The sequence below is a fragment of the Cetorhinus maximus genome, chromosome 14, assembly GCF_964194155.1.
Source record: "Cetorhinus maximus chromosome 14, sCetMax3.hap1.1, whole genome shotgun sequence".
Classification (NCBI taxonomy): Eukaryota; Metazoa; Chordata; class Chondrichthyes; order Lamniformes; family Cetorhinidae; genus Cetorhinus; species Cetorhinus maximus.
In genome coordinates this window covers 102,157,020-102,172,020 of record NC_135892.1, presented here as the reverse complement: position 1 = coordinate 102,172,020, position 15,001 = coordinate 102,157,020, and the positions used below count along the sequence as shown (strand labels likewise).

Here is a 15,001-nt window from a genome sequence, read left to right as displayed (position 1 = left end):
GTTTATGGACCTGTGCTCCATTATGTCTTCTTAACCCTGGCACTTCGGAAGCAATACACTATTTGAACTCTGCTTTATATTTACAAACTCTGCTATTGCACTCTTGCTCCTGCTGTTGAGTATCTATTTTTCTATCTATTTGTGTAAGTACGCCCTACAGTGCTGTGATTTTCCTTGTGATCGCTCTGCAGAGCTGCTGTTCTTATATGTATTCAGAACTGTATACTGATTGGGAGTTTTCAGGCTGTATTAGTTTCGTCAGCTGCCTCTATCTGCGTTTCTCAATCTGTCTCTCTTGCTGGAAGATGTTCACCCACTTGTCTCATTGTTCTTCTCTAGTTCTTTTTAAGTATGTACTCTTTTAAAAGTTACTATTGAATTTGCTGCCATAATCCTATCAGGAAGTGCATTCCCAATTATAATTCATTGTGTAAAAATAAATCTCCGGGTTTTTTTTGTCAATATCTTAAACCTGTGTCCTCTGGTCAGTGGAAACAATTTCTTATTTACTCTACTAGACCTCCAAGAGTTGCAAATTAACTTGGACCAGTACATTACACACAATACAATTAGGAATAGTCTTGTGGGTTCTACTTTCGCCCCTTAGCTCTTTCTTATTTCTGCCAATTTCCAAACTCCTCTTTCCCTGAAGCTGTTGATTTCTTGATAAGTTCTTCTAGGAGCTTGTGTTAATGCTTTAATTTGAGAAGACATCCAGTGTCTGCAGGTTTTACAAGCTTTAAGCAAAACAGTCAAGCCCAATCCTATCCAAAAACACAAACCGAAATCTTTGGCAATTAGAGACAAGAATCGTGACTTTTTCCTCCTTCCCTCACCCAATGGTACGGCGATCTGAATTTGAAGTTTCTGTTGTCCTTACACCATCCAGGCCGAGACCAGAGTAAATCAGGGTTGGAACCTAGGGCCTTGGGACAACATTCAATTTAAAAAAAAAAATACCCACTACAGCTCATGTTCTTTATCTTGGCTGTACTGTTAGTTTTACTGTGACTCCTGTTAGCAGCTGGCTCTACAACTCTATTGCCAAATTTTGAGATCATAACTTTCAAATAGAATAGCGGTATAACTCACTAACCTCTCGTTCATGACATCCTTTCAAATTTGCACTATTTATAACAGGAAGCTGAAATTATTTTTATCAAAGGCCAGAGAATATTATGAATGCTTTGACTTAAGGCATATTCACATTTCTTTGGCTTTGATCATCATAGAGCATTCTAACTTTATCATGTTTGCAGAGCAAATAGAATGCATAAAAATGGTTTAGTGAGGAACATTGCTCAGCAAGATCTTTTTTAACCTTGCAAATTCCAAAGATTGCTTTAGATGATTTTCTTTATCCATTTATGATGTATGTGTAGATAATGCAGTCTGCAACCACATTATTAAAAATGTTATCTGTGAAATACTGTTTTCATGTATGGTGTAACATAGTTGTAAACTGCAGTCCATGTACCGTATGGATTAAGTAGCAGCCCTTGCCCAGTAGTGTTTTTGTTGCTGATGGTTAATTTACTTTTCCAATTGTGAGCAGCGTTCCATGTACTATTCCATAGTAGTTCCATACTAGTCTCTTTATTCAAACTTCTATTACATGCCTACCTGCCCATGTGCTAGAGGTTGCTCAACCTTGCGCAGCTCATTGCAAAGATGGCTAATATTTCTTTTGTTTGTAATTCCTCCTTTCTAAATTCATATTTATAGACATTCAAATTCATGGGTTCTAATAAAAGGACATCAACCAGAAATGTTAATCCTAGTTTCCTCACTCCACAGATGCTGTCTGACCTTGTTGACTGTTAACATTTTCTGCTTTTATATAATGTTGTAGTGCAGTTCTTCATTAGTGCATGTTGTGCAAGTGCCCTCTTGTGGAGTTAGTAAGACACCTTCTGTTGACTTTCGTCTGTGCATTCAAAGTTTCAAAAGAAAAAAATGGATTTATTAAACTGTTATGTCTCAATTACAAAGTAAAGTCACGAATAATGGAAGTATATCTGGATATTTTTAATATTTAGTACTCCCACATTCCTATCTATGCAAACTGCATACTTTACCCCCTTCAGTTCTCTAGCTCCTTTTTGTAATATAGGGAAATAATCTAAATCAATCCGTTTTCTTTGCTGAGAAGACCCATTGTTTCAGGCTTCCACTTGCACCTGAAACTTTCTCAAGGTCTGAAGCTCAACAGAGAATAACAAAGCTCCATTCTACCACTGTGTTATGGGCACTGGTATACTGCACCATATCCACTTGTTTCATCTCACTATATATTTCTCGCAATACAAAGAACAGCCAGTGTTGGAAGCTATCTGGAAACCACTTGTGTCACAAGGTTCGTCCCAAGCTTTCAAGGATGGCATATTATAATCGCCAAAGGTGTTAGTTGTTTTTTTTTCATCATCCACAAGTTAGCCATCAGACTGCACTTCACATTTAAAAGTTCAAAAAAGCGCAAGATTTACAGATTGGAGAGAGACTCACCTTTAGAACACTACACGCTAAAGCTTACTGCTCTTGATGTTTATGCTCTGCAAGCAAGCCAGCTAGGAATTTTGTGTTTTCTTGTTGACCTTGAGTCGAGCTTCTTGAGATCCATTTTAAACAGAAATTCCAGGGTGCTAGTGGGAATTGAGAAATCCTGGAAGTTTCAATAGACACCTGCAGAACCTTAAAAACTATCTTGGAAAATGGTTCCAGATGGTCATTAAAAGTAAACAGTACCTCATCCTTGAAATAATTAGGGTTTCCATTGAGGTTGAAAGGTCCTTTCTACCCCTCAGTTCAAAGGGATATAGAAATAAGACTGCTTTTGTTATTGGTACTCCTAATGCAAAGCTTAGTGTAAGCAATCTGCATTAGATTAAAATTCAGCACAAACAGATCATTGCATTATAAGGTGCGTTGTACTGTACTTTTAAGACTAATCTAATTGTTGAACTAGAAGCTGTCACTGCCCCGTCAACCTCGCTTCACCCCTGAGATTTGTGCTAAAGTTGAATAGTCGAATTATTTTGTGGTGTTTCAGCTGACGATTCCAGAAGATCTCAAGTCGGTTTGTAAATGTAATAATCAGATGCATGCATTCTTTGATTCAAGGAATAAATCTGCCTCTGACAAAAAATAATTTACGATATAGGTTATAGCCATTCACAAAGGATAAATAGGCTGAGTTCCCTTTCTTGAAAAGAGAAGGCTGAGGAGTGACCTCATAAAGATATTTAAAATTATGAAAGATTTTGATAGGGTAGACACAGAGTGGGCGTTTCCACTTGTGGGTAAGAGTGAAACGAGAGGCCATCAATATAAGATAGTCATGGTGAAATCAAACGGGGAATTCACAAGAAACTTCTTTACCCAGAGAGTGGTGAGAATGTGGAACTTGCTATCACTGAGTTATTTATTTATTTATCCTTTCATGGGATGTGGGCGTTGCTTGGCTAGGCCAGCATTTATTGCCCATCCCTAATTGCTCTTGTGAAGGTGGTGGTGAGCCATTTCCTTGAACCGCTCCAGTACATGTGGTGTAGGTACACCCACAGTGCTGTTAGAAAGGAAGTTCCAGGGATCATTCACAAGAGCAATTAGGGGTGGGCAGTGAATGCTGGCCTAGCCACATCCCATGAAAAAGTAAGTAGTTGAAGCAAATAGTATAGATGCATTTGAGGGGAGGCTACATAAGCACATGAGGAAGAAGGGAATAGAAATCTACGCTGAGCATTAGATGAGAAATAATGGGAAGAGGCTTAAGTGGAGCATAAATGCCAGCTTGGACTTGTTGGACCACATGGCCTGCTTCTATGCTATATATTCTATCTTACAAGAATGCTCAGTTAAGGTAAGTACTTCAGGTTTGAAGCATGTATTTGTATTCCAAAACAACGAAAATTGTGATTCAATTCAAATTTATGGTTAATTTATGTTTTAAGTGTCATTCTGCAAGATCCTTTGTACATTGTTTAAACCTAATTTGATTTCAATTACCATTTTAATCTCCTACTACTTGGGCAATCTAAGAATAGAAGAACTATAGACTCTAAGATAGAACATTATAACTTGGGAGAGAAGTGTTTACTTAGATTAACATATTAGCATTATTGTATATAGTTTTTTGGCATGAGTTATTTAGCAGCTGATATGAGCTGTGAGATAATTAGTTGCTTAGTAGTAGAGAACTTGAACATTGTTGAGAACAGAGACATGTTGCCAAAGCTTTAGGTCTTGCACTTATCAGGACAAATATGCCAAGACTGCCAAAGTTCAAACAGTCATAGCAATTTGCACCATAAGAAAAAGGGTTACTGATTCAACTTTGGCTGAGAGGTGTCAGCTGTGGCTCAGTTCATAGCACCCTCGCCTTTGAATCAGAGGGTTGTGGGTTCGTGTCCCACTCCCGGAAACCAAGAACTGTGATTGTACTCGAAAGAGTTGCAATCTGTGACTGTTGATAACTCGAAAAGAGTTTCAACTTTGGCTGTAGTGTTGACATGGAGAAAGCAATGGGGAACAAGCCTGAGTGCATTAATATCGTCATTAACGACCCCAATTTAAGATAATTAGTCAAGCTTGTGGCTCATTTACGCTTGCTAGAGGTGACATACATTTATAAACCGGGATCTGTTCTCTGCAATAAAAGAGTACGTTTAAGCCTCGCGCCTTTTTTGAATTAGCCAGGAGCATATAGTTGCCTGTTACTTTCTCTATGACAATGCCTCGGACAATCGGAGTGGACTTGCCAACCAAGTAGCACCCTTTTCTCTTACCGAGTATAGTCAAAGAGGTTACACCACAGAAGAAGGCCCATCGAGTCTGCGCCGGTCAAACAAGGGCCTAACTATTCTAATCCCATTTTCCAGCGCTAGGCCCATAGCCTTGTATGCCATGGCATCGCAATTGCACATCCAAATTCTTCTTAAATGTTATGAGGGTTTCTGCCTTTACCACCTTTCAGGCAGTGAGTTCCAGACTCCCACCCCCTTCTGGGTGAAAAAAATCTTCCTCACATCCCCTCTAAACCTCCTGTCCCTTACCTTAAATCTCTGACCCCAGATTACAGATCCCTCCACCAAGGGGAAAAGTTCCTTCTTGTCTACCCTATCTATGCCCCTCATAATTTTATATACCTCAATCATGTCCCCCCTCAATTTCCTCTGCTCCAAGGAAAATAACCCCAGTCTATCCAATCTTTCCTCATAACTAAAACTTTCCAGCCCAGGCAACATCCTGGTAAATCTCCTCTGCACTCTCTCAAGTACAATCACATCCTTCCTATAATGCGGATTCCAGAACTGCACGCAATACTCTAGCTGTGACCTAACCAGCGTTTTATACAGTTCCAGCATAATCTCCCTGCTCTTATATTCTATGCCTCAGCGAATAACGGCAAGTATCCAATATGCCTCCTTAACCACCTTATCTACCTGTCCTGCTGCCTTAAGGGACTGGTGGACATGCACACTATAGATTATGATCTTTTGAAGTTTTGGCATTTTTGCATTTGTCCTGATGAGTGCAAGGTGAAAAGCTTCAACAACATTTCTCTGAGCAATATTAGATAAACATTAATAGTGTTTATTCTGAATGTAAGTACAATCTCACCATACCACTCTGGCTCATCAGTGTAAAAGCTACCTTTGTTACCAAATCAGATGTTTTCTCTGTTTTGATTCTTAATCTTATTGTATAGTATGGTACTTCCCAACAGAGGGCACTGTGAGCTTTAGAAAGATATGAATAAACAAATTTATTGGCAAATCTTGCAGGATTATCAGGAATCAATTGTGCATGTGTAATCAAGATCCAATTTCTATTGTTGATTTGAGATATATTTTTGACAAAGAACTTAAATGCACACTTTTCAAGTTTTACTTTAAATATATACTTTTTAACTTTTGCCAAATATTGCTTGCACATCCTGAAAATCAGACCTCAAATCAATATGCTTTTCAATGTTTCTATTGATCTACATGATTGACTCCTATGGGTTTATTTTGAAATGACAATACATTTTTAATTTCAATTACCAACTAATGAGAAGTAAAGTATTGATGAATTAACATTTTATCAATTGGTAACTGGATAGAATTTTTAAAAATGGAATAGTGATTTCCCCAGTGGAGTTGTAGATCCATTTCATTCATGGAGAGGATGTAAACCATATGCTTTTTTCTCACAGTTCTCTGTTTTATTATGCACTCATGTATCTCTAAAATGCTTCAGTTGTGGTTGCGGTGACCACCAACAATTCATGACCATTAAGTAAGTATGTTGATTCTGGAAAGTGCCTTTAACGTCATGTTTAAGGTTACTACTAGTAAAGATGTCAAGCATGGTGGGAGCAAACTTGGTTATAATGGGACCATGTCGTCAATGCTGTTAGATAATGAATTCCAGTAACTTGACCCAATAATGATGAAATTGGTGATGTTCCTACCTAAGTCAAAATAGCATCTGAATTGGAGGTAATATGCAATGACATTGCTACTTTTGTCTGTTTGAGGTTGTAAGAGGAGGAGGTGCTGTCATAGCAAAATTTAGTGAATTGTTGGTGTGCCCTGTTACGTATGCTATCGTCAGTGCATGTGTGATGAAGTGATGGATATTGAGTCCAAGGGTCATCAGTCAACTTAAGTACTGTGCCCTGAATGGGATGGAGCTTCTTGAATGATGCTGCTGATGTATCCAGGTAATTGATGAGTATTCCATCACTGTCTTGAATTGAGCCTGATAAATGGTGAAGAGTCAGAAAATGAGCCACCTGGTTGCAGAGTAACTAGCCTCTGCCCTGCTTTTGTAGCCATGGTGTTAATATATCTCAAGCTTCTGGTCAGCAGTGATCCTTCAGGCTTTGATGATGGGATTTTAGTGATGGTGATGCTGTTGACGGACATGAGGAGATGGTTGGATTTTTCCCTTGTTTAAGATGGTTATTATCTGGCACTTGTGTGGCACAAATATTACCAACCCGTTTTACCAACCAGAGTAAATTTAAATCAGAATTACCTGGAAAAACTCAGCAAGTCTGGCAGCATCAGCGGAGAAGAAATCAGTCAACGTTTCGAGCCCTCATGGCCCTTCAGCAGAACTGAAGCATAGTTTCAACAAGGGAGAAATATAAATTGGTTTAAGGTGGGTGGGGGGGAAGAGACACATTGAGGGTGTGGTGTGAGCAGATAATCAAAAGATGTCAGAGACAAAAGGGTCAAAGAGGTGTTGAAGGTGGTGGTCTTTGTCTGAGAAAAGTGCTAATTAAGAATGCAAGACAGGATATTCAAAGTACAGCTCTAGTGGGGGTGGGGTGGAAAGACTAAAGGTTTTAGTTTTAGATTTAAAAATAATGGAAATAGGTGGGGAAAGAAGAATCTATATAAATTAATATAAATATTAATAAATCTATATAAATTATTCCAATAATTTATATAGATTCTTCTTTCCCCACCTATTTCCATTATTTTTAAATCTAAAACTAAAACCTTTAGTCTTTCCACCCCACCCCCACTAGAGCTGTACTTTGAATATCCTGTCTTGCATTCTTAATTAGCACTTTTCTCAGACAAAGACCACCACCTTCAACACCTCTTTGACCCTTTTGTCTCTGACATCTTTTGATTATCTGCTCACACCACACCCTCAATGTGTCTCTTCCCCCCCACCCACCTTAAACCAATTTATATTTCTCCCTTGTTGAAACTATGCTTCAGTTCTGCTGAAGGGCCATGAGGGCTCGAAACGTTGACTGATTTCTTCTCCGCTGATGCTGCCAGACTTGCTGAGTTTTTCCAGGTAATTCTGTTTTTATTTTGTTTTGGATTTCCAGCATCCGCAGTAGCTTTTAGCTTTTTGTTTTTAAATTTAAATCAGGTTCTTGTAACTTGAAAAGCATTGCTGACTACTCATGCTACATTTGTTTTCATATGCTGCTGTTAGTTCCTTATTTGTAGCTTTTCTACTTGTTTTCCACACAATTGATCTTTTTGTCCCCTACCTCTTAGCTTGTGGTTTGTTGCATGTAAATTAGAAATTTGATCCAGTACCCTGTAAATATTTGCCTACTAGCTGTGACGCGATTGTTGTATGGTGGATAGAAGAATTTTGTGCATCTCCTGTGGTGTTGCTCAATGGTTACCCTGGTTGCTGGAGCATGATTGTGATCTTTTAGTGTTCACCTAGTGTGTATCTTTGAGGCTAAACTAGCAGTCTATCAGAATTTAGATAATTGTAGATACTAGTGAATTCCTCAGATCAATTAGAAGGCAAAAAGCTACAGAGTTTCAGGTTCTCGGTTCTCTGCACTGCTTTCATTCAATTTTAAATATAAGAATTAATTTGCATCTGAGACAAAACGTAATGGACTCAAAACATGGGGTGATGGATATCATATCCACAGTTATCAATGATCAATATAATTAAAGTAAATAAAGCCCACAGATGTTTACAATTTTATGAAGTATTCCCCATTTCTTGCAGTTGATACTGGATTCATAACCATTTTGGTTCATTCTGGAGAAGGTGGTGCTGCAGGAATTTAAATGTGGCTGTTGCTTGATAGGAATCCTCTTCACCATGCATCATTCAGTTAGAAGATATACTTTCAATAAATTAGATATTCATTTGCTACAGCTAATACTGTTTGTGACCTTTTGTGAAGATTACAAATTGCTTTTTCATAAAGCATGAATATTGGAAATTGGAATGCCTGCTGATGACACACACTGAATACTTTTCTATTGAGCTAAGTGGAATCATTTCCCATCACAAAGTATTATCTTCGAGCAGGGGCAGTGACCAAATTCTTTTACCAGGCTATTACCATATGAAGGTCAACATTTGCATTCCTAATTGTTTATTAGAAATTGTTTTGCCGAAAGATATATTGCATCTAATGCAACCCCTCCTGCATTTATATAATAAAAATAAAATACTCTGGATGTTGGAAATCTTTTTTAAAAAAAAAGCAAAAAGTGCTAGAAAAACTCAGCCGCTCTGGTAGCATCTGTGGAGAAAGAAACAAAGTTGATGTTTTGAGTCAAGTATGACTGGTTCTTCAAAACTGCATTTCACCTGCATTTGCTATGCTGAACTAACTTCTGTATCTATTGAAATGTTCATGCAAACTTAAAAGTATATAACTCCGATTTAAGTAGATGAGTTTGATTCTTTAGATTTTTTTCTGATAAATGGAATGGTGGGTAATAGATCTCCTAATGGATACTTTAAGTATTCTGTTATACACCATGGGAATTGGCTAAAGTGTATTAGGTAGATTTGTGTGGCAGATATCAAAGAATGAGTGATTAGTTTAAAAAAAGGCAGCCTCTAGAGGACTTTTGGATGTATTTCACTGCCTACTCCATGAAGTCTTTAGTTTTACAGCATTCTACTTTTTAACTGATCAATAATACATTTTATTTTAGGACTAATGCTTGAAAATCGATTGAAAGTTCAACAGTAAACTTTTCTTGGTACACAAGAATGAAACTGCAAGCAAAGATACAATACGCTTGTTCATTTTTAAATAATTTATATAGACCAACTAAAATTCAATTTTGATATCTATTCCTCCTGCCTACTTCCCCTCTGCCATTCATCCTATTCTCCTCTAGATGGTCTTGATGTGGCAGTGGTGAAGCTGCTGAAAGTTAGGGTTAGATTGTTGGTCTTTTCTTGTTGAAGACAAGTATCTGGCACTTATTTGGCACAAATGTTACCTGCCATGTTGGCTCAAACCTGGATGATCTCTGGTTGTCCAACAGTCTGGCATAGGCTGTTTCATTATTAGAGGCGTTGTGAATAAAGCTAAATGGTGTGGAATCAGTGAAGAGTGCTACTGCTGACCTTATGCTCAAGAGAGGATCATTGACGTAGCAGCTGAACATGGTCAGGCCATGGATGATATCCTGAGGAGCATCCATGTTGCTAATAAATTATTGAAGGGGGGCTCAAAATAAATAATATATTTTTCTGTCTAATTAGATTTAATTTTTGGAAAAGCTTACTGCTCTTTATCTATTTTTCATTGCTTTAATGCAATAACACAATTATAGTTATAATAGGTACCTGAAATTTTGTCTAAGGGTAGAAATAATGTACTAAATGTAATTTGAAAATGAGTACACATGTTTCACTTATGTTTATTTTATAAGCACTATTAGTTTCAACTTGAACTGTTGGATCACTGCAGGAGACTTAAAAAAAAATGTCAAACAAGAAGTCCCTAAATCAATTTTCATGATAGTAACCAATAAGCAAATCAAATGACTTTTGGTGCAACATGATGTCCCAGTTTGAGGATCTGCAATTAGTTTGGGTGAAGAATTGTTCTTTTGACTCTTGGAGGGAACCATTACAAAAGCAAACTTTGTCAGTTCCCATTAAAGAACAGCAATCACTATCACAAATGGGCATTAATTTTTAGACCCAATTAGGAATTCTTAATTCATTTCAACATGACTAATTGCTATTTCATTGTTTAACCTGACAAATGATGCGTTTACTTAATGAAGTCTAAAAACAAATGACAGCTGGCAGTTTAGATGCAGAGACTGTGATAGTTTTGCAAAACTACCAGTGGGTGGTTTTGCTCCTAAAAATCTGGGTCGTTGAAAGTAAGCAACCATTTTGATTGAAATCACTGAAGCACAGACTAGATCAGAATAAATTGCTGAATTGCTATATTTTCTTCACAATATTCTGGACCGTTTTGCAAATTGATATGTGCTATAAAAGAAAACTGAAATAAAATAGAAACCTAAAGAGAAAAATGACCATTAAAGTTTCCAGATTTGTCTAAAAGCCCAACTGGTTCACTAATGTCTGCAGAGAAGAGCAGATGCTATCCCCTTAGTCTGCCAACATATAAACACTCATCCACATTGTGTGGTTAACTCTTACTGTTCTCTGAAGTAATCTAGCAAGACAGTCAGTTGTACAATCAATTACTGCTCCCGAGAAAAGTCAAAACATATCCTTCAGGCAACTAGAGATGGCCAATAAATGTGGCCTTGCCAGCTTTGGCTATAACCCAAGAGCAATTTTTTTTTAAATTTTATGTTTTGTTCATTTTTTGTATGTGATTAATGAGAAAGTGAATTATCACCAAGCAAATCATTGCATCAGGAAGGAAGAATCTGTAACTTTTTAAAATGTTCTTAGGTTCAGCGTTTCTGTCTTTTGCAATTGACTGAGGCTGAACCGGACGGTCTGCAATCTTGGTGTCATACTTGACCCAGAGATGCGCTTCCAACCAAATAACCATGTTATCACCTAAGGATGTTGATTTCCACCTTGGTAACATCGTCCAACTCTGTCCCTGCCCCATTTCATCTGCTGTAACTCTCATCTATGTCTTTGCTATCTCTAGCCTTGACTATTTCCATGCATTCCATTGACTTTGAATTATTTTGTGATTAGCTAGTCTTGTAGTTCAGCATGCCATTTACTTAATTTCCTGGGGTTCGCAGATGGGGGGAAAAGAAATGGCCATTAGCTAAGAACTGCATTCAAAGGCCAGTTGTTCTGTGAATCAAGACCTAGGAGTCTGCCATGATGAACAAACCATTTTTTGAAATGGTTGATTGATCAAACCTAGTATGTGATATTTTAAGGAGTTAAATGGCAGTCCCTTTCACCTACTGTTTTGGCTGCTGTCGTAGGTTTTCTGGGTATCCCAGTGCTGTCTAATGATAACGACTTCAGTTCAACATGTGCAGATGCCAGGTGAGGAACAGGTCGGCTCAGCTATGCTTTTATTTTCCTTACCTAGCCAACACCCTTCATGGTCAAATGGCCATTGTCAAGGCTCACTCTTAGGAACATAGGAATTAGGAGCAGGAGTAGGCCACTTGGCCCCTTGAGCCTATTCAGCAATTCATGACTAATCTGATTTTAACCTCAACTCCACATTCCCACCTACCCTCGGTAAACTTTCACTCCCTTGCTTATCAAGAATCTATCTACCTCTGCCTTAAAAATATTCAGACTCTGCCTTTTAAAGACGAGGGTCCAAAGATTAACGACCCTGAAGAGAAAAAGATTTCTCCTCGTCTGTCTTAAACGGGCAGCCCCTTATTTTTAAATAGTGACCCCTAGAGGAAAGACCCTTTCCACATCCACCATGTCAAGACTCCACAGTATTTTATATCTTAAATAATGACAACTTGATGGTTATCAAGATGTTGTCAGTACCTATGAAACTATATATTGCAAAAAGAATCCATATAATTAACGAACAAGAAGTGAGGAGAAAATGTAATAACCTAATTTGAGGACTGTGATGTTTTGGCAGATGCTAAGTTCTGAGCAACCTTTAATTTTGGCCTTTAGAGATTTTAAGTGAAGGTTGTGTCTTATGGTGTCTCTTGTGAAGCGTTTCTACTGAAAATTGACCATGTGCCATTACAAAGTGATAAGCATTGAAGAATAATTTCAGAAAGGCTTACCCTGAGTTGAAATATTGTGAACATGTGAAATGTGCTTTCAACTGTAATATATTTGTTGAATCAATGGATTAGAAATTTGCAGAATATATTTTTCACAGATGTTTTTGCAATTTAAAATCATTTTTGATTAATTTTATTGATGCATTTATTTTTCACAGACTCGTCAAGAAGGCTCCTTTACATCCAGTGGCCCCAGGTGGCTGTCTCAATGGGCAAATTTAGCTGCCAATGACCTGACACCAATGACTTTTGGTGCCCATGACCAAGGTAACTATTCACCAGACATTCCTTCGCCATCTGTCCATGTATTGATAATCCTGAAGTTGGATACAATGAGCTTTTAATAATAGAATAAAAATTACAGTTTGTAGTACGTTATTGGTGCGACATAGTCAGTGTGATAGGTTTGATTAGCGAATTCCCATTCCATAAGTTACTGATCTCAGTGCATACCTTGATGGTAATGTTATGTTTTCCGCCTTCCCTCTTCTGAAACCAATCATGAGAGAAACTCAGTGGACAAATTAGTTATATTGCTCCTGTTTAATGTGTTTGTAATATATATCTTAGCTGGTTGAAGAGCAGCTCTGGTTCCAACATTAATTAAGGAATTAAGAATTGAGGAATTAAGTGCTGAGATTACTGATTGTGTTTTATGTAGTTTATAAAGTGTTATTTAAACACTACTAATTTTTATGATCTTAATCAGGCTTGTTCAACCTTTTCACGTGAGGGGCTGCTTTTCAATCTTTTTTCACTTGGGGGGGACTGGTGTGCAAGCTTTAAGAAGAAAAGGAAACAGATGAATGGAAATTTATCTTGCTATGAATCCAAACAACAAAAATCTGCATCTTTATGAACAAGCTTCAAATGAGAACTAAATTATCGCCTTACCTCTCCGCATCATATTGAACACTGATGACATCTGGCATTGTTTTTGCTTGCATAAGAAGTCGATGACTGCCCATACACTTGATGTGGCACTGCAAAGTATTCCAGGCAGATGCCCATCTGTCAGGAGTAATCTTTATTTTATCAATCCTTTACACCAGAGGGACCATATTTCAATTTATTCCTTGTGGGAGCTTCTCTCTGACCCCTTACGCCGCATTTCACCAGCCTGCAGCTAGTGGGCCTCTCTCTGCCCACACCTCCACCCCCTTCCCCACAATATTTCTCCAGCCTCTGGCCGGCAGGCTTCGCTCTTTCCCCACTGCATCACACCTGTAGACTCACTGCAGTGCCTTGGAAACTGGGAACTGATCACTGCTACTTACCTTCCCACTGCTTGCTGCTCGTCCAGTCACGGGCTGTTTTCTCCCCACACTTGCTGCTGATAGCATCTTTCAAATTTACTTGGTTTTTCTTCGGTGTACTTTGGACAATGTTTGGTGGACCGCATATTTTTGGTGGCGTGGCATGCTGGATTCTGGCTCACTGGCCGCCTGTTGGATCAGGCTTGATCTAACAATATGTTTTTCAGAATAACAGTTGTTTTACAGAGCCCTACATTTTACTTGTGACAATACTGAGGAACAAGATGCCAAATAAAGCTTTTTCTTTCATTTATATGTTCACGAGATGCAGGCGTTGCTGGCTAGGCCAGTATTTATTGCCCATTCCTAATTGCCCTTCGGAAGGTAATGGTGAGCTGCTGCCTTGAACCACTGCAGTCCATAATGTTTATGTACACCCACAGTGCTGTTAGGAAGGGAGTTCCAGGAGTTTGACCCAACGACAGTGAAGGAACGGTGTTATTGTTCCAAGTCAGGATGGTGTGTGGCCTGGAGGGGAACCTGCGGGTGGTGGTGTTCCCTTGCATCTGCTGCCCCTGTTCCCATGCATCTGCTGCTCTGGAAGGTGCTGTCGAAGGAGCTTGGGTGAGTTACTGCAGTGCATCTTATACATGGTACACACTGCTGCCACTGTGCATCAGTGGAGGAGGGAATAAATGTTTAAGGTAGTGAATGGGGTGCCAAACAAGCGGGCTGCTTGTCGAGCTTCTCAAGTGTTGTTGGAGCTGCACTCATCCAAGCAAGTGGAGAGTATTCCATCACGCTCCTGACTTGTACCTTGTAGATTATGCACAGGCTTTGGGGAGTCAGGAGGTGAATTACTCATTGCAGGATTCCTAGCTTTTGACCTGCTCTTGTAGCCACGGTATTTATATGGCTAGTCCAGTTCAGTTTCTGGTCAATGGTAGCCCTCAGGATGTTGATGATAGGGGAATCAGCAATGGTAATATTGAATGTGAAGGGGCGATGGTTAGATTCTCACTTGTTGGAGATGGTCATTGTCTGGCACTTGTGTGGTGCGAATGTTACTTGCCACTCGTCAGCCCAAGCCTGGATATTGTCCAGGTCTTGCTGCATTTGGACATGGACTGCTTCAGTGTGAGGAGCCATGAATGTCGCTGGACATTGTGTAACCATTCCCACTTCTGACCTTATGATGGAAGGAAGGTCAGTGGTGAAGCAGCTGAAGATGGTTGGCCTGAGGACACTACCTTGGGCAACTCCTACACTGATGTCCTGGAACTGAGG

At 38.8% G+C, this 15,001-nt stretch overlaps 1 protein-coding gene across 14 annotated transcripts in view; it reads left to right on the top strand.

Moving 5' to 3' along the window:
- cep170aa (centrosomal protein 170Aa) overlaps positions 1–15,001 on the top strand; it is a 119,111-nt gene that overhangs the window by 61,622 nt on the left and 42,488 nt on the right. For all 14 annotated transcript variants that reach the window (XM_078557362.1, XM_078557354.1, XM_078557355.1 and 11 more), the window contains one exon: positions 12,617–12,725. In XM_078557362.1, the coding sequence (XP_078413488.1) occupies positions 12,617–12,725 (109 nt within the window). The remainder of the gene's footprint in view (positions 1–12,616; positions 12,726–15,001) is intronic.